The sequence below is a fragment of the Bidens hawaiensis genome, unplaced genomic scaffold, assembly GCF_021521415.1.
Source record: "Bidens hawaiensis isolate Kalapana, Puna unplaced genomic scaffold, B.hawaiensis_p1.1 tig00019962_1, whole genome shotgun sequence".
In the NCBI taxonomy this organism is placed as follows: Eukaryota; Viridiplantae; Streptophyta; class Magnoliopsida; order Asterales; family Asteraceae; genus Bidens; species Bidens hawaiensis.
The window spans coordinates 225,434-244,312 of NW_027493037.1; the positions used below are offsets into that span (position 1 = coordinate 225,434).

The 18,879-nt window shown below is 35.1% G+C and overlaps 1 protein-coding gene across 1 annotated transcript; it reads right to left on the reverse strand.

Moving 5' to 3' along the window:
- Positions 1–2,831: 2,831 nt before the first annotated feature.
- On the reverse strand, positions 2,832–6,850 carry LOC143559653 (4-coumarate--CoA ligase 2-like). Its single transcript, XM_077048161.1, has 6 exons — positions 6,416–6,850; positions 5,568–6,119; positions 4,236–4,434; positions 3,837–4,053; positions 3,237–3,339; positions 2,832–2,951 (listed from the first exon to the last, which is right to left on the reverse strand). Exons 1-6 carry the CDS (start codon positions 6,848–6,850, stop codon positions 2,832–2,834), a joined length of 1,626 nt encoding a protein of 541 aa, XP_076904276.1.
- Between the last annotated feature and the right edge of the window lie 12,029 nt (positions 6,851–18,879).

Consider the following 18,879-nt stretch of genomic DNA (forward strand, 5'->3'; position numbering starts at 1 on the left):
CAATTTTGCTACTAACCGACTGCTCTTCAGACAGATCAGAACCACTACCTCCTCCAAAATCCATGTCAAAGTTCTCAACTCTAGCAAGATTCAAAAAACTGATAACGTCAAAGGTCTCGTTGACCAAACCAGACTCGAAACTCTCGACCTCATCCCGCCATGTAATCTTCACATCTAAATGCTCATCCAGTGTTATTGCTTCGTCCACCGGAGTCCCTCCGTTGTTCCTTGTATCTTCTTCAAAGAAGCATCCAATTCTTTCCTGAGAGTAACATAAACTTTAGTTCAGAACATAACCAAATCACAAATTAGCAAAATCAATGCATCATCATACACTTCAAAACTAGAATCAATCCCTAGTCCCCAAGTCTGCATGTATGGTAGTCAAATTACAGCCAGTGAAAGAAAAAATAAAGTTCTAAAACCAGAATCAAACCTTAGTTCCCAAATTTGCACGTAAGATAATCATATTAGAATCAGTAAAAGGGGAGAAAAAGTTCACAAACCATAACCCTAAACTCCTTCAGTGTATTTTGAATACTCTAGGATACAAATTCGATGTAATAATGAACAACTCTTCGACAAAATTTGAGCTAAAAACACTAACAAAACATTTAAATCCAATGATCGTAGCAGCCAACGATTATAATCAGATTACAATCATGGTTGTAAAAATCCCGACTAGGCGCCGATTAATCCTTGATTAAGCAATAGTTAGTACCCAACCGACTAGTTGCCGATTAATTGCTATTTCGGCAAGATCAGTCAAAATCGAAATTTGTTTATATAAAATTTAGTATAAACACGTATAGTTGAAAAACTACAACTAAATTCCAATCTGATTAATCCCTAGTAATCCCGATTAATTGATAGTCCCTACTCTACTGCCCGATTAGTGCCTAGCGATTTCACGGAATTTTTATTGAAAGGAGAAGAAAAGTTCTAAAACCAAAATCAAACCCTAACAACCCTCAAACACAATCTGCATGTATAATAATAATAATCGCATTACAATAAGTAAAACAGTAGACCGAAAAAAAAAAGTTGTAAAACCATAACCCTAAGCTCCTTCAGTATAATTAACTCCAATACAAAAAAAAACTGATACAATAACAATAAGCAAATTTCGAATAAATTAGGGGGTAAAAACACTAATTACCAAAGCATTCAATTCCAATGATTCAAGCAGCCAACAATAGGCAGTGGTGGAATTGAAAAGAATAGGTTTGGGAGGTAGGTGATTAGCCTGACATTGGCCACAGTATACGCAAATGAGTGAGTGTGATCCTCGCAGAAGCTTTGCTTCACATCTGATGCATGTGTCTACACCGGATAATGCGGACGTGTGAACAACGGTGGGATTAAGAGATTTTAGGGTTGGTTTGTAGGATGCTAATCCGGCGTCGTTTCGGAAGCCGGTCTGAGATCTTTTGATCAGATCGGAGGGCATTTTGTGCGTCCACGGAGGTAATTACGTCGCCAGCTTAATTAGCCGCTGCATGCTTGGTTGGTTGGTGGTTTTTACTTTTCATTTGTTCAAGTATTTTTTTTAATATATCCTCATTTTAGTAAGTTTTTTTTATCTGTGTAAAATAAAATAAAAAAAGATTTTTTTTCAAATGTCAATGGTGCCCCTTCATAGCCCAGATGTGTATATATCTTAGACCAGATTTCGACTGTTCATCATTAGTTTGATGCTCGAGGGATAACACCAATCCCTTCCAGAAGGAACCGACAATTTATAAAACCTCTTACTTGCCTATACCTTATAACTCAATGACATCCTTGTTAATGACTATAGTATTTTCTTTGCTGAAAGAGGAATTCACATTTATGACCATAAAAACATGGCATTTATAATAATAATAATAATAATATAAAAGGTAAGGAATTAAAAAGATGGATATTTAAAGATTGAAAAATAATAACATATATACAATGAAACAATTGTCGGAATCATGAAAAGATAAAAATCATACCTACCTAATTTCTTATTAAAGAAACGTGAAATTCATTTTCACTAGCATAATTAATTATAATAATAATAATAATTATAATAATAATAATAATTATTATTATTATATAAATGGTAACGAATTAAAAAGATAGAATATTTAAATATTGAAAAATAAATAGTATTAATTCTCTACATTTCAGCATAAGTTTTGTTGAAAACAAAGCTTCACGAGTGAAATATTGTATCAGCATTGTGACGGAACCCAACCGATTCTAACTGAACAATATCTGTTTTAGTATCGGTATTATCGAAACCGGTACCTGTTTTCATTTTTATGATTTTTGTAGCCATGTCTAATTTTATTCTCGAATGAAAAACATTGGTTCAATTAAATAAACCATGGGTTGAAATATTGAGAGAGAAAAAAATTTAGATTTGTGGGAGAAAAACAAAATTTTAAACAGTATATATAGTTTGGTTTCAAATTAATTTATTTTTTTAACAATGAATATATTCGAACGATCATATGACCATTTGAGGTTTGGGATCGTCTAAACAAACATGCCGATCAAGATCATGCTTCTTGATACCAAGTAAAGGCAGGGCCATATTCCCATTGGTACCGAATATAACATCACCTATCCTGGTTGTGTTTCGTCCACTCTTATATGGTGAAAGTTTGTTAAACAATTAACAAAGATCGAAATTATTAGTTGAATACTAAATAGGCAATGCACAATGCTTGCCTCAACCTATTTAAAGGCAGCAATGATCAAAGAAGAGTCAAAATACAAACAACATTATGGTTTTTTACCCATCGTCGGCAAAAAATCATTATTCAGAAATTAAACTTTTATGATGTATGTAAAGAAAATTAATTTGGAACACCAGCTGCAAGCTTCGCCCTCAACTCCTTGCGAAGAATTTTTCCTGACAGTGATTTTGGAATTGTGTCGATAAAGAACACGCGGTCTATTCTCTTATAGAATACCACCTACAATGTAATAAATCATAATCAGTCTCTGTTATATATAAGCCAATATATACACACACATAAGAAAGAACTGCATAAAGATTAATAAGTATCACTTACAATGCATAGCGACAGAAAAAGAACAGACGGTTACATAACCTTCTTTTATATTATGGTTAAAGCAATAGGTATAACAAATTATAAGATACGTTTTAGCTTAAATTGGTTCTGGCTATACTTGTATTTAGTTTTGAATATATACTCTATAGTAATTACTCGGGATTTATGTGAATCTGCTACAATTACCTGTTTGGATACGAATTGCTTGATGTCATCCTCTGTTACACCTGAGCCATTGATTTTCACCACAAAAGCAATCGGAACCTCTTCAGCTGCTTCATTTACCATACTGAGATAAACAGATAGTCTACGGTCAACATTCAAGTCAAAATCATGTTCTAAGTTGCAAATGCCTATTATTAAGAAATAGTAAAACCTCATCAAACATCATATAGAAGTACACATACAACAATTGCTCATGTAAATGTTGATACATTTTCATTAAGTTTATTCTATATTTTTAGGCTAAGTAATGTGAATATGTAATATAATAACAATGTTTTCTTTGGTAAATTATACTCAACAATAATGACTCCTGAATAGCACATGCATACAACAATAGCCCGTGTGAACTAGCTCTATTTGTACGTTTTCTAAATGCCTAAATTACCTAACTAGCTCGTGTCGTGCATATGGTGTGTATACACATACACACTAAACGAAGTGCTAGCCTAAATATTTGGTTGTTCGATGTCATAGCCCTTAATTTTTAATACAATTTATTAAAAAAAAAAATTTAATTCAATTCTACATATATAACAATATATCTGAGAAGAATGGACTTACGGGACCACAGCAACGTCTGAAATATCGGTATGAGTTAGTAATAACGCTTCAAGCTCAGCAGGTGCTACTTGGAATCCTTTGTAGTTAATCAACTCCTTGAGCCGATCCATTATGAATAGCTCATCATCGTCGTCAATCCACCCTATATCGCGCGTGTGTAGCCACCCATTCAAGTCTATTGTTGCCTTTGTGGCTTCCGGATCACTATAGTAATAACCTATAAAGAATTTTTTAACTTGAAAATTTAATCATAAATAATCATCATAGGACACAATTGATATATCTCAATATGTAGCCGTCAATCAATTCATAATATGTCGTTTACATACAAATAATCAATAGACAAATAATAAACTTAGGTGGTTGTTTTTTTAACTAACTTTCATTAAACTGGCATACCTTTCATGATTTGATCACCACGAATACAAATCTCGCCTTGTTGGTTCCTTGGGAGGGACACGCCTGACTCAGGGTTGATAATCTTCAGCTCAGCGTTACGGACCACGATGCCACTTGCTCCAGACTTGATCTCATAAGGTTCCTTAGCAAAGGCTAAACACATGGCTACAACCGGTCCGGCCTCCGTCATACCGTAAGCCTGTCATTATCATTCATGTGAACAGTCAACCTTATAGTTAATACCTACCCATCAATTTCAAATAATGTACCATTGACTAACGACTTGTATATTCAAGTAATATACATATATATTACAAAAGTGTTTGGCGCTAGTTAACTTGATTACGTGCCTTTATTGTTTTAAACAACAATGGGCCAAACAATATTATGTATTGTAACTCGTTAGGATGGAAATACAATAATTGTGTAACATTAATTTACCTTTTTGATCTTTTCATAATTACAAGTTATATAAAAGTAATAAATCTTTATCAAAAAATGCTATTATTATAGTGTTGTTGTAAAGTATGAAAAAGAAAAGGTGAGACAGCCAGTGCTTGATATTATAAACTCAACTAGACAGTTTAACCATCAAGTTAAGCATGAGGTTACATTCGAACTTCAGACGGTCAATTATACCAACCATTTGTACACATACGAAATTTGATCGGACATTGTAACTATCTCAATTTCATACTCGGTATTATAACCGTCAGATGAAGGATATAATAATGATTTAACACATGAATGAGGTTAAGTAGGAACAACCGAGAAGTCAGAGGGGTGAATCGAATAAAGAACTAGAAGAAAAAGATTAGGGTTTAAATTAAATATTGTATTGTTAGGAGATAATTAAAGTTAGAAATAACGTATTATTTTATATATGTTTGATTATGATTAATATTGTTTTTCTATTATAAATAGTTGGTCTAGGATAATTGTAAAGTATGGTTTTTGTTTTAATAATATTGAAAGACTTGTTGTGAGTTACCATAAAAATATTGATATTTTTTATGTTAATCGATCCAATTAAGTCCAAGATCAGACACGAACAACTATACTTTCTATATTCTGAGTATCCAATATTTCTATATTGGAGTCAAATTTTAGTTAAATTGTTTGTGTGAATTACAAAATACGTGTAAGCATATCCACCTACTATGTGTTTAAAAATGTGTTAATGTGTGAGAGAGTAATTACATGGAACTCATATAGGATGCATTTGGTATCGAGTACCGTACCGATAAATTCAGCATTGTATTCGGCACACTTTTTCTAGGAATTTAGTATCGTTATTTCGGTACATGTAAAGTACTACTGCCATATTCATACCTGTCCGAGTTTTGCATTCGGAAACTTGATTCTAACAGCATCTTCAAGCTCCTTCCCTAATGGCGCCGCGCCAGACATCACCATCCTCATGGATGATAAATCATACTTATCCACGACTTCTTCATTATTTGCGATCGCTAACAAGATCGGCGGCACAAATTGACCGATTGTCACTTTATACTTCTCGGCCAGCTCCAAAACCAACATAATATCGAATTTCTGCATGACTAAAATTGCTGCACCCACGCGTAATCCACATAATAAAATTGAACTCAACGCATAGATATGAAACAACGGTAACACACACATCAACACATCCCTGTTGTGAATCCATATATTCGGATTCTCTCCATCCACTTGTTGCGCAATGTTTGTCACGAGCCCCTTGTGAGTCAACATCACTCCCTTCGGTACTCCCGTGGTACCGGAAGAGTACAGGAGTACTACGACATCATCACTCGAGATCTCAACTTCTGGTAATTTAGTCTCATCACCGGAAGTTAACTCGGAGTAGTTCAAGCATCCTTCTGGAGCTGAATCAATGCATATTACCTAACATATTAGTAACTGTTAGAAGGTAATATTATGTAAATATGAGTAGGGATATAACCCTTCAGTTACATATTGCATGCGTACTGAGCCATTTCAATGGGAGGGCGATGGTTCCTTGCACGATCACCTCGGTGCCCCGAAATATTTTTAAAAGTTTTACAACGATTCTAAATTTTAAAAAATTTTATTATTATTATTTTTTTTTTTTACAATTTGCAGGATCGCCATTTGTGCTGAATTATGACTGAATGTCACTAAGTCAGAATCTGAGCTAGAAACTACGAGCTTAGCTTTACCTTTATTGAATTCTCTAACGCAAACGCTTCCACTTTGGAGACGTGTGTGGAGTGGGTGATGATGATTTTAGCTTCTGACGCTTTCGCCTGCTTGATTATTTCAGCCGCAGTGAAATTAGGATTCGCTGCTGTTGAGATGGCACCGAGGTATGAAGCTCCGATGAAGGAATACACAAATTCTGGTGAGTTCGGGAGTATAATCATGATGACGTCACCTTTGTTGATACCGTGCTTGTGAAGTGAGGAAGCAACTTTTCGTGACGTGAGCTCGACATCAGCGTAAGTGTACACTTGACCGGTTTCGCCGTTGATTAAACACGGCTGGTTGATGACGTCAGAAATGTTTTCGAAGCAGTAGGAGTGTAGCGGCAGGTGTTTTGGTATGTATATATCAGGCAACTTTGATCGAAATATTATGTCTTTTTTAGTTTCCATTGGATACTTTTTTAGAGTGAATACAGTGTGTATTTTTATGGGATTAAAAAGCCAAAAGGATAAGTCCTTTATACCCAACTACTTGTGGTAAAGGTTAGTGGGAAATGGTGAATTCGGTATTATAGTGAGAAAGGGTGAATTCAGTATTATGGTGGGAAAGGGATAATTCGGTGTTATGGTGGGAAATGGAGAATTCAGTATTATGGGTTAGTTTAAAGGGTGTTACATAATTTTTTATCTAGAGAAAAATTTTAAAACGGTACTCGTGGTTTGACTATATTGAAAGTTTGATTCTTGTATTTGAAAATTTAGAAGTCTAGTTGATGGTCGGTTAGTTTTTATATATTTTAGTTCGTTAATTGCATATATTTAGATGTTTATTGCATGAACTTCGCTATTTCATATGTGTTTGTTGTATTTCAAGTCCCAAGTGATTAATGAAGTTAAAATGGAACTATACGTGCACAGGATGAATACCCAGGATGATCAACACGTGAAACGAGACAAGAAAATAAAGTAGGCTACTGAGGAGACCCATCGTGCTACGCGACGGGGTGGAACGGCGCGAGGGACTTGACTTTTTGCTCCATCGCGATACGCGATGAAAGTGGGAAGAACCCATCGTGTATCGTGATGGGTGAAAGAATCGGGAAATTTAGGGTTTGATATTATATGACATTATGACAACCCTATGATCATTCTACATGTTCCAGGGCCCCTAAGGTTCCAGAGCATATTCGAGACCACTTCCACCCTTTCGAATCATCCAAAGATCATCCGTATGGCTTAAATTATCATAATTGAAGATCTTTTGATGTCGAGGCGCAGCTAATTGATGTGCGTGAAGTGGTATATAAAAATATTGCAATAAATCAACCAAGCACAACGAGTAATAAAAACCTAAAATAACCTAAACAAAACCACTAGTAACAGGCAAGTGAACCTATCGAGTGTAGAATAGCTATGGGAAGTCCGGGAATATCTAACCCTAGAGATATCACACCCCAACCTAAGGCAGAAATGTCGGGGCGTGAGCCAATTGTTCACAGCTCGAAGATACTATAATAAATAAAATGTGACAATATCTATTAAGTTAATTAATTCCAAATATAGTGCACAAATATTCAAAATACAAACCAATAGTTTAATACATGTAATCCAATCAAGATTTAAATATTAATTGTCTCTATTAAAACCCTAAGGTCTTACTAAGTGTTCATACTTCAACTTCAATTCAATAACAACTTGCATATGTGTAGAAAACAGAGTTTGTCAACAACACATGTTGAGTGAGTTTATCACCAGTTTTTGACACTAAAAATATATTAATATAATAAATAAAAGAAATAAGCAAAGCGTAATAAATGCGGTAAATGAATCAAACCATGAGCAAATAAGTTGTCAGTTAACCATTGCCAAGCGAATCGAGTGTCAGTAAATCAGCCATGAGCAAATAATAATAAGACCGTTGCCAAGCGAATAAGGCGCGAGTAAATAGTAATGAGAACCCTGTACAAGGGATATGTTGCACCTCTTCGAATACGAATGTGCACATAAACATGTAAGCACAAAACAACAATATTTGATCAATCACACACAATTATACGTTTGCTAATTTTGATATATATATATATATATGGGTGGGTTCTAATGAAAATTCCTCTTAAAGAGAAAACTTAAAAACTCCTAAAAACTATTTTTAACTTTTAAAAAAAAAAAATTTTGAAGTTTCTTTTTTTCCCATTATTCTTATATGTTGTTATTGGTTCAAAAAAAAAAAAAACTTGTCGGTAACCTTGTCGGTATAGTGCGCATGTATAATAGAATGCATTGCATATATGCAAAAGTGTTTGTATTGCATAGAATACAACACTATTGCACATATTTGATACACACTATTGTATATATGCAATATAAGACTAATTCACACATCGAATACACATTAGTACATATGTGTAATACAACATTAACGCACATGTGCACCACATCGATTTTTATTTTATTATTATTTTTTTTCCATATAATACAACACTACTACACATATACAATACACAAATATTGAATATATGCAATAAAATACTATTAAACTCAGAAATACATAGTAATACACATGTGTAATACAACGGTATCGCACAGTAATACGTATGTGCATTATAGCGGGTTTTTTTATTTTATTTTATTTTTTTTATATTTTTCGAGTGAAATATAAGAAAATATAAGAATAATGGCTAAAACAGAATTTTGAAAATATTTTTTTATTTTTAATTAAAAATAATTCTTTAGGAGTTTTTTAGTTTTATCTTTAAAGATGAGTTTTCTCTTGATCCTCTCCCTATATATATATATATATATATATATATATATATATGTGTAACACGAATAGTATACATATGTCCCTAAAAAGTTTAGAAAACTTAGTAAAATAGGGGAGCCTTAGATGGAAGGCAAGCGATTAATAAATATGATAACGAACTACGATTTAAACGAGTCGTCCACTAACGCGTCGAACGAGATAACAATCAGAACCTGAAACTTTGGTATATGATAATATAAGTAAAAACGAACTTAATGCCGCTAGAATCGATCCAAACGGACATCTAGAACTACGGTTATGTTAAATTAAACGTTTAAGCGAGTCGATACTGACCAGAATCCGAACAGTGAGTCGGAAGTCGGGTTATGGCCAGTAGCCTTAAAATTTCGTTTCGAGAATAAAAGTCTTCTGGACTAAACTTTGAATCCGACCAGAAGCATGAAAAAATGTAAAGTCAAACTTGTTGACTGTTTTGCCCTTTAACAGGTTTTAAACGAATTGACCAGTCAAAACCCTTCAAACACCAAAATTGATTAAATTTTATGGACTAGGGAATATGTACAAACGATATCTTAGTTTACAACTTACCCGGAAATTGAAAGGATCAATCAAGAAGATGAGTCAAAGGTCCAATTATAAGCAAAGTCAAACGAACAACTTGTATCTTCAAGAAATAAGCAAAAACCAAAGAGTTTGATGAGGATCAGAGGCATGTGACGGCTGGGATTAGTGAATAGGGTTTAGGGAAAGTTTATGGCAGGAGAAATAAGTGTTGTTTATATAGAATAAGCAAAAACGAACCATATTTAGTATATTTACTCGTTTAGGAAACCCAATCGGGTTTCAATGATCAAATCAATGTTACAAGCAGTAAAATTCGTTCTTGGGCAAGGGGTAATGAACATGGACATGTATCTAAGTTGTATTAGTTTTCTTGGGGTTTAAAACACTCGATTATGTCCTAAAATAAGCGATTTTGGGCCAAAAACGAACTAGGAAGTAATATAGGACGAAACGAATCTGTGCAGCATGTTGGAGGCACCGCGTGGCCACCCAAGGGGGCTGCCACCGCACAGAACTCTAGGGAACAAAAGGAAGCTTTTATGTTTTAGCAATTTAAGTCCTTGTACTTCCTAAAATGTTTAAATATTGTTTATATTTTAAGATAAATCAAGAAATGACAATCTAAGGAACCTAAAGGATATAAATTGAAAATATTTTTAAGGGATACTTATAAATACTTGATTTTATTAATGAATAGGATCCAAAAAACGTTCCTGAGTCGGGTTATGTGTAAACGAATACAAGTTCGAAAAATCCGAGATCTTACAATCTCCCCTACTTTAGGGAATTTCGTCCCTAAATTAAGGAAAACTAAAACATAATCGTTTTGAAAATAATTAAACTTTTTAAGAAAAATATCATAACATAGAACTTTTAATAATTGAAGCAACGCTCCAAATGACAATCCGATAAGGGCACTTATATATAGAATGTACTAGCGGCGTATTCACCATGTCCTTATCATTTCAACATTTGTATCGGTTACTCAAACTACTTTAGTTTCTAGATCATGACATAAAATTGTACGTATTATGATTTCCATGTGAGGACTCGGATAATTATGTATGCATCAATAATTACTCTTATCATCGGATGGTCCGCATAATCCATCCCATCATGTGGATTATAAAATATTGAAAACTAAAATTTTGAGAGAAAGCAAACATTTTGATTATTTAAGTATAAATTCAGAAGATAATCAATAAATATTCGAGCTTGATTAATAAAACAGTGTAAGTTCTAAAACATCTTTTGCTTATAAAAGATAGTTTTGGAGATTGAAATGAAACGAATTTCTTGAAACAGATGTTATTATGAATTGTGATAATCGAGAATAAAGAATTGAGATAGAGGTACAAGATTCTAATAAGTCTACCTTGATGAAAGGAACTTTATTCAGGAGATGAAATACGCAAAACTTTATTTATAACAGATCTTAAAATAGTTAATAACATATGGAATCTTTAAAGATCGTATTCATTAGGAATGAAATTCTTAAGATTGAGAGTATAAGTTTAAACGAAGATTTTGGTGAGTCGAGTTTAGTTAGTTGAGAGACTTATGAAATTAAAGGGAAATTGATATAAAGTTATAGCTTTTCAAATTGTGATTTTTTTTGAGATGAGATTAATCCATTTAACAAAACTAAAATATTGTAGTAATTAGTAGATAATAATTTGAAATATTAATGAAAATGTACGTATAATCAAGATCTGGTGATATAACGCAAGGTCTTCCAAAAGTGGAACAGGTTTTAGAAGTGCGTTCGATTGATTCAATATCGATGAATCTCGAAAAGAGGATTGAGGGTTGGAATAAATGTATAACAAGAATTCTTGGAATTCCTTGGGCATTCTTTATTGGTGCTGAGCTAACTATAGTGCAAAGTCGTATCTCTTTGGTTAATAAGGTCCAAAAGGTTTATCGATCCCAGGGGGTGCAGATACATAATAGGCATATAGAAATTATCGTACGTCAAATAACATCAAAAGTGTTGGTTTCAGAAGATGAAATGTCTAATGTTTTTTCGCCTGGAGAACTAATTGGATTGTTGCGAGCAGAACGAATGGGGCGCGCTTTGGAAGAAGCGATCTGTTACCAAGCCGTATTCAAACCAATCGTTAATAAATTAATTTGGGAAGCGGATATTTCCGAATCACCAAGATAGTTCTATTCCAATTAAATCTTTAAAATTAGATAAAATGTAAGGTGGGTAATTGAAATTCGTGGATCCTAGTAGTCACGTGGCTTTTACTCTCTCGGCTTTGAGAGGTTTTCCATGCTAAAATTTTTGTGTCCCTTTTACTTTTAGAATACCATATTTGTTTGCATCCCCATTGGTTCATTTGGGCCGGGAAAAAGTTTAGTCAAACGAAGATTAATTCCGCACTTGTTTGTTTACCATTAGTGGCTAGGTTGTCGTTTTTTCCAACAGTATCAGAGCTTCGACTCTTATTCTTGGGTTAAGACTTATTTGAACGACGGAAGCTAATACAAGTAGGATGGTAAATTTTAATGGTTATAATAATCATGTTTGGAAAGGCAAGATGGAAGACCTTCTTTATGTGAAGGATTATTATTTGCCTGTGTTCACTACCGATAAACTTGAATATAAAACTGATGAAGAGTGGAATATTTTGCATAGAAAGGTTTGTGGTGTATTCAGCAGTGATGATAATGTTTTGAACCATATTAGCGGGGAAACTCATGCTCGTACTCTTTGGACCAAGCTTGAAGAGTTGTATGCTCGGAAGAACGAGAACAATAAGTTATTCTTGATTAAACAGTTGATAAACTTGAAATACCATGATGGAACTTCTGTTACTGATCATTAGAATGTTATTCAAGGTGTTACTAATTAACTTGCAGGTATGGGTATTAAGTTTGAAGACGAGATACAAGGCTGATGGCTTCTTGGTACGTTACCGGATTCTTGGGAGACTTTTAGGACATCGTTTTCCAACTCTGCAGCAAACAGTATTATTACTGTGGAATTGGCTAAAGGTAGTATTATAAATGAAGAGATGAGAAGAAAGTGGGGGTTCAAACGAGCCGAGCGACTCGAGATCGGCTCGTTAAAAAACTCGATCGAGCCGAGCTTAATCGAGCCCGAGCCCGAGCTCACGCCTAAAAGTAAGCTCGTTTAATAATCGAGCCGAGCTTCACTTATCGAGCTCAAGCCGGCTCCCGAGCCTAAACGAGCTTGTCATTTATATAATTTTTTAAAATATAAATTCAATAATAATTAATTAACATATATAATGTTATGAAAAAATAAATAAAAATAACTAAATAATATATATTTTTTATACAAAAAATTATAATAGGAAAAAATATATAAAAATAATTATAATTATATAAAAAATAATTGATAAATAATAAACAAGCCGAGCCTGCGTCGAGCTCGAGCTTGAGAATCTACTAACGAGCTCGAGCTTTGAAAGTAGAGCTCGAAACGAGCCGAGCTCGAGCTCTGTTTAAGTTAAACGAGCCTAGTCGAGCTCGGGCTCGGCTCGGCTCGCTTGCACCCCTAGAAGAAAGTCACAAGATTTCTCTTCACATTCAGATGCCTTGGTTACCTAAAGTAGGGGAAGAAGCCATAGTAGAGGTCCGAGTAATAGAGAAAAGCACCGTAGTAAGTCTAGAGGGAAGTTTGATGATTTTGAGTCCTATCATTATGGTAGAAAAGGGCACACAATAAAATTATGCAGACAATTAGAAAAGGAAAACAAGAAGGCTAATTACAACAATAAAAAAAACAATCACAAAAAAAATGACGGTCATGAAGGTACTTCTGAAACAAACACTGCCACCGAAGAGTTTCATATTTGTTGTGATTATGATAGGGTGAACATTGCACGTGATGATTCGAGTTCAGTTGTTAACAGTGGCGCAACTTGTTATATGGCATCACAAAGGGATTTTTATTCATCTTATACTTCTGGTGATTTTGGGAATGTTATGATGGGTAATAATGGGCTATCAAAGATCGTGGGTGTTGCGGATGTTTGCTTGAAGTTTGATACTAGGATGGAGTTGGTTTTACACAATATAAAACATGTTCCGGATATTAGACTTAATTTGATCTCCGCATGCACATTAGATGATGATGGTTTCCACAATACCTTTGGTGGTGGAATTTGGAAAGTCACTCATGGTTCGTTGATCGTGGTAAGAGGTAAAAGAACTTCAAAGTTATACATGGCACATCCAAATATCTCTAGAGACTCGGTTCATTCATTGAGGACTTTTGATGTGGTTGATCTATGGCATAAGAGACTTGATCGCATGAGTGAAAAAGGGGTGTCCATATATTGAAGAAAGATGCTTTGTCTAGTGTGAAAGATGTTCATTTGAAGAAGTGCTCTCATTGTATGAGTGGTAAGCAAATGAGAGTTTCTTTTCATAGTCATCCACCTCATAGAAAAGAAAGTATACTTGACTTAATGCATTCAGACGTACGTGGTCCTATGAAAACTAGAACACTTGGTGGGGCTGCTTATATTTTGTCCATGTATAGATGATCATTCGAGAAAGGTATGGGTTTGTACGTTGAATTCTAAAGATCAAGTATTTGATGTGTTTAAGCAGTTTCATGCCTTAGTTGAAAGACAAACTGGGAAGAAGGTCAAGTGTATCTGAATAGACAATGGAGGTGAATATTGGTCCTTCCAATGCTTATTGTAAAGAGAAAGGTATTCGACACCAAAGGCCACCTCCTAAGACACCACAGTTGAATGGTTTAGCAGAACGGATGAATAGAACATTGGTTGAAAGGTTTAAATGTTTGCTCTCACATGCAAGGTTAATTAATTCTTTTTGGGGTGAAGCTTTAAATACACTGGTACATATTATTAATCTTACTCCTTGTATTCCTTTTCATAATGATGTTCCAGACATGGTTTGGAGTGGCAAAGATGTTTCATATCGTCATTTGCGGTCTTTAGATGCAAAGCATTTGTGCATATTCCCAAAGATGAAAGAATAAATCTTGATGTGAAGTCCAGAGAATGTATATTCCTTGGATGTGGGCAAGATGAGTGTGGATACATGCTATACGATCCGGTTTTAAAGAAACGTGTAAGAAGTCTTGATGTTGTGCTTGTGGAAGATCAGAGTTTGAAATATATTGAGAAGACAGGGGTAGTTCCTTAGTACACTGATGATCTCATTGATTTGGATCCTATTCCTACTCAGCATTCTAAGCCACATCACGAAGATGGTATTCAAAATGACGAACAACATGGTATCGATAATGTTGATAATCAAGAGCAGGTACAGTTGGACGAGGATATTCATCCCGAGTTACATGTAGATATTCCTGCATTTGTCCCACTCAGGCAGTCTATGAGAGACCATCAACCTTCTATTTATTATTCTACTAGTTAGTACGTCTTAATCACTGAAGAGGGAGAGCCCGGGTGTTATAAAGAGGCCATGGAAGATAAACATAAAAGAGAGTGGGTTGAATCCATGCAAGAAGAGATGAATTCCTTGTATGAGAACAATCCTTTTGAGTTGGTGAAGTTGCCTAAGGGCAAAAGAGCATTGAAGAACAAGTGGGTCTACAAAGTGAAGACTAAAGAACATACCTCATGACTTAGGTAAAAGGTAAGATTGGTGGTCAAAGGTTCAGTCAAAGAAAAGGTATTGATTTTGATGAGATTTTCTCTCCAGTCGTGAAGATAAATTCCATTAGGGTGATCCTTGGTTTAGCTACTAGTCTTGATGTTGAGATTGATCAAATGGATGTCAAGACAGCATTACTTCATGGTGATTTGTATAAAGAAATCTATATGGATCAACCTGAAGGTTTTCATGTTAAGGGTAAAGAAGACTATGCTTGTAAAGTTCAGAAAAGTCTTTATGGGTTAAAGCAAGCACTAAGACAGTGGTACAAGAAATTTATATCAGTTATGGGTAAGCAAAGCTACCGAAAGACTACATCTGACCACTTTGCATTCTTTAAGAGGTTTGGTGATGATGATTTCATCATTTTATTGTTTTATATTGATGATATGTTGATTGTTGGCAAGAATGCATAAATAATTGTCCAGTTGAAGAAAGAATTAAGTAAGTCATTTTCTATGAATGACTTGGGGCCAGCTAAGAATATTCCTGGCATTCGGATTACTAGATATAGAGCTTCAAAGAAGTTGCACATGCCACAAGAACAATACATTGAAAAGGTGCTTAGCAGATTTAAGATGACTAAAGTTAACGTTGTTAGTACACCCTTACTCCCAACTTTAAGTTAACTAAAAAAGACTGCCCTACTTCTAAGAAAGAGATTGAAGAAATGGATGGTGTTCCATATGCCTCAGCATTTGAAAGCTTGATGCATGCAATGGTATGTACACGACCCGATATTGCCCATGCAGTAGGTGTTGCTAGTCGGTTCTTATCAAATTCGGGTAAGAAGTATTGGGAAGCAGTTAAGTGGATCCTTAGATATCTACGTGGTACTTCCAAATTGGGTATAACATTTGAAAATGGGGAGCCGATGCTTGTTGGTTACACGGATTCTGATATGGCAGGAAATAAGGACAAAATGAAATCCATTTCTGGATATTTGATGTTACTTGCAGGGGGGTCGTGTCATTACAGTCAAGACAACAAAAGTGTGTAGCTTTGTCTACTGCCAAGGTAGAGTATATGACAACAATACATGTAAAGAATTATTGTGGTTGAAACGATTTATGCAAGAGCTTGGCTTTATGCAACAGCTGTACATGGTTCTTTGTGATAAACAAAGTGTTATTCACCTCGCTAAGAACTTTATGTATCATAAGAGAACAAAACATATTGATGTGAGCTATCATTGGATTAGAGATGCTATTAAAGACAAGTTGTTTGAACTTCATAAAGTTCATCGATACCGATGATAATTGTTCCGATATGTTGACCAAAGCTTTGACAAAGGAGAAACTGAAAATATGTTGCTCTCTCGCGGGATGGTGAGTTCTTTCTCATAGGCAAAAGCAGAGAAATTTGTTGGGGTATTTTTTACCCATGAGAAAGCCCAACAAATATTTTATCATACATGGGTTTATTATTATATTTTGTTTATGAATAAAATAAAAGATAAAAAGAAAAATATGTTCACGCTTTTTTTTTGTTGGCATGTTACACAACCACAAATTGGTTGTTTAGTGGGCCTTGTGATCTTTTGTGGCGTGGGTTTTGAGTGAACGACAAGAAACAAAAATATATAAATAGGTTTTGGTTTTGGTTGTTTTTGCCGAGATCATATTTTATTCGAGAGAAGGTGGGAGCAATTTTGGGATTCCTCTTCTGCGACACAACAAAGTTACGAAGAGAAGGTTTTTTGTGTGCTCCATGTAAGAAACCGTTCGCGTATAATGTTACACCGTGAAAATATCCCATCTAATTTTGGACTAAAAATATACAAACTAAAAGTTGAGGGACTAAAAATGAAAATTTGAGTTTTGAGACTCATCGCGCTACGCGATGGTCTCTGGAATTACACCATCGCGCTACGTGATGGGACATCACACAATTCAAGAAAATGTGGGGCGCCGCGCTACGCGACGGCCAACCCACCATGGGCATCGCGCTACACGAAGACCCTGTTAAGTAATCAGATCCATATGTCCAACCACGTGTCGACACGTGGCGTCTCCTGATTAATTGCGGCGTCGCGCTACGCGACGGCCTTGGGGAAAAGGCCATCGCGCTACGCGATGGTCTGCAAAACTCAACTATAAAAGGGCAGCTACGAGTTAGCCCTATTCATCCCATTTTCACCTTCATTTCACATACATAACCTAGGGAATTTTGCCAAGGGCGTTCCGAGGTGTCGAGGGCTGTTTTCGCAAAGAAACGAGGTGTCGTTACGCTGTTTAACGAGCTGCTGATCCCGTAAACGAAGCACAAGCCGAAGTGCTGCTGTTTTTCTTAGATTTTACTCCAACTAGCTGACTAAGGTAGGATTATAGTTAAGTTACATTATTAGATAGTTATTAGAACCTAGCTATGGTTATAGTCGTTAAACTTTAATTTTTTTCCAGTTAATGTTTTCTAAAGTGAAGACATTGCTTTTACATAAAGTAATGTTATCAAAATTATATTTGGCGGGCACGTAATAACTGGAAGGGGGATATCATTAGTAGACACTTCTTGCCTAAGGAAAGCAATTCTTACACATCCCAATCAACCGCGGGACCTGTTTGCTTACCTGGAGAAGTTTGCCAACGTGATATCCTTTATTGGCCCAAAGCGTGCTATTCCAAACGTCATATGTAAATCTAAAGTATTTTCATAAAACGACTATAACTCTACTAAGGTTAGGTCAGACCAAAGAGTCTGCTAATCAGACAACAAGTCTGCTGAACTGAATCAGACTTCAAATCTGCTTATCAGACCTTGAGTCTGCTAAACTGAAACAGGCTTAAAGTCTGCTGAATATTACCAAACTAGGTACTTATGCATGCCTATTATAATTATAGGTAATAGCATACCGAGAGAAGAAGTTCTGATATCACCAACCGATAATATAAGGTGAACACGTTAACCTTTTATGGTCTGACTTGATTTTACTCTTGTCATAGACATGTTGTTTATTGCAAAGAGTCTGGTAAAATGTTTGCATGAGATTATTGTCTCTAAAATCGTTACAATACAAAATAGATAATAAAAAGCAACTCAGATCGAATATACATGTGTCTGGATCCAAACATAACTGATAATTGACATACAAAATCAAGTCAGTCATAACCGGTTCTCCAACAGGGTTACATAGCCAAGGGGAAGGTTGTCTCCGAACATGGGCTATGTACTCGGGGAACCTTTGAATTGTGTGTGTAGGGCAGTGGTACAAATCCTGGGAATGACAGGCGTTCCTACTGAGTTTGTGAAACAGAAAACTATATTTGTATTTAACGACTATTATAAACTGTTTTATCGAGTCAACGTTGCACCAGCATATAGCTGACGTGTTTTTCCCACCCTTGCAGGTAATTAGATAACAGTAAATTGTATACAAGGATTGGAGTCATAGAAGATCGCTCGAGATGGCTCGTTTTTGAATACTTATAAATCCTTGTAATATTAATATCACTATTTTGTAAAAACTGAAACTCGGGTATTTAACTCCCTAGTAATTTTGATAATGTAAATTAATATTTTAAGA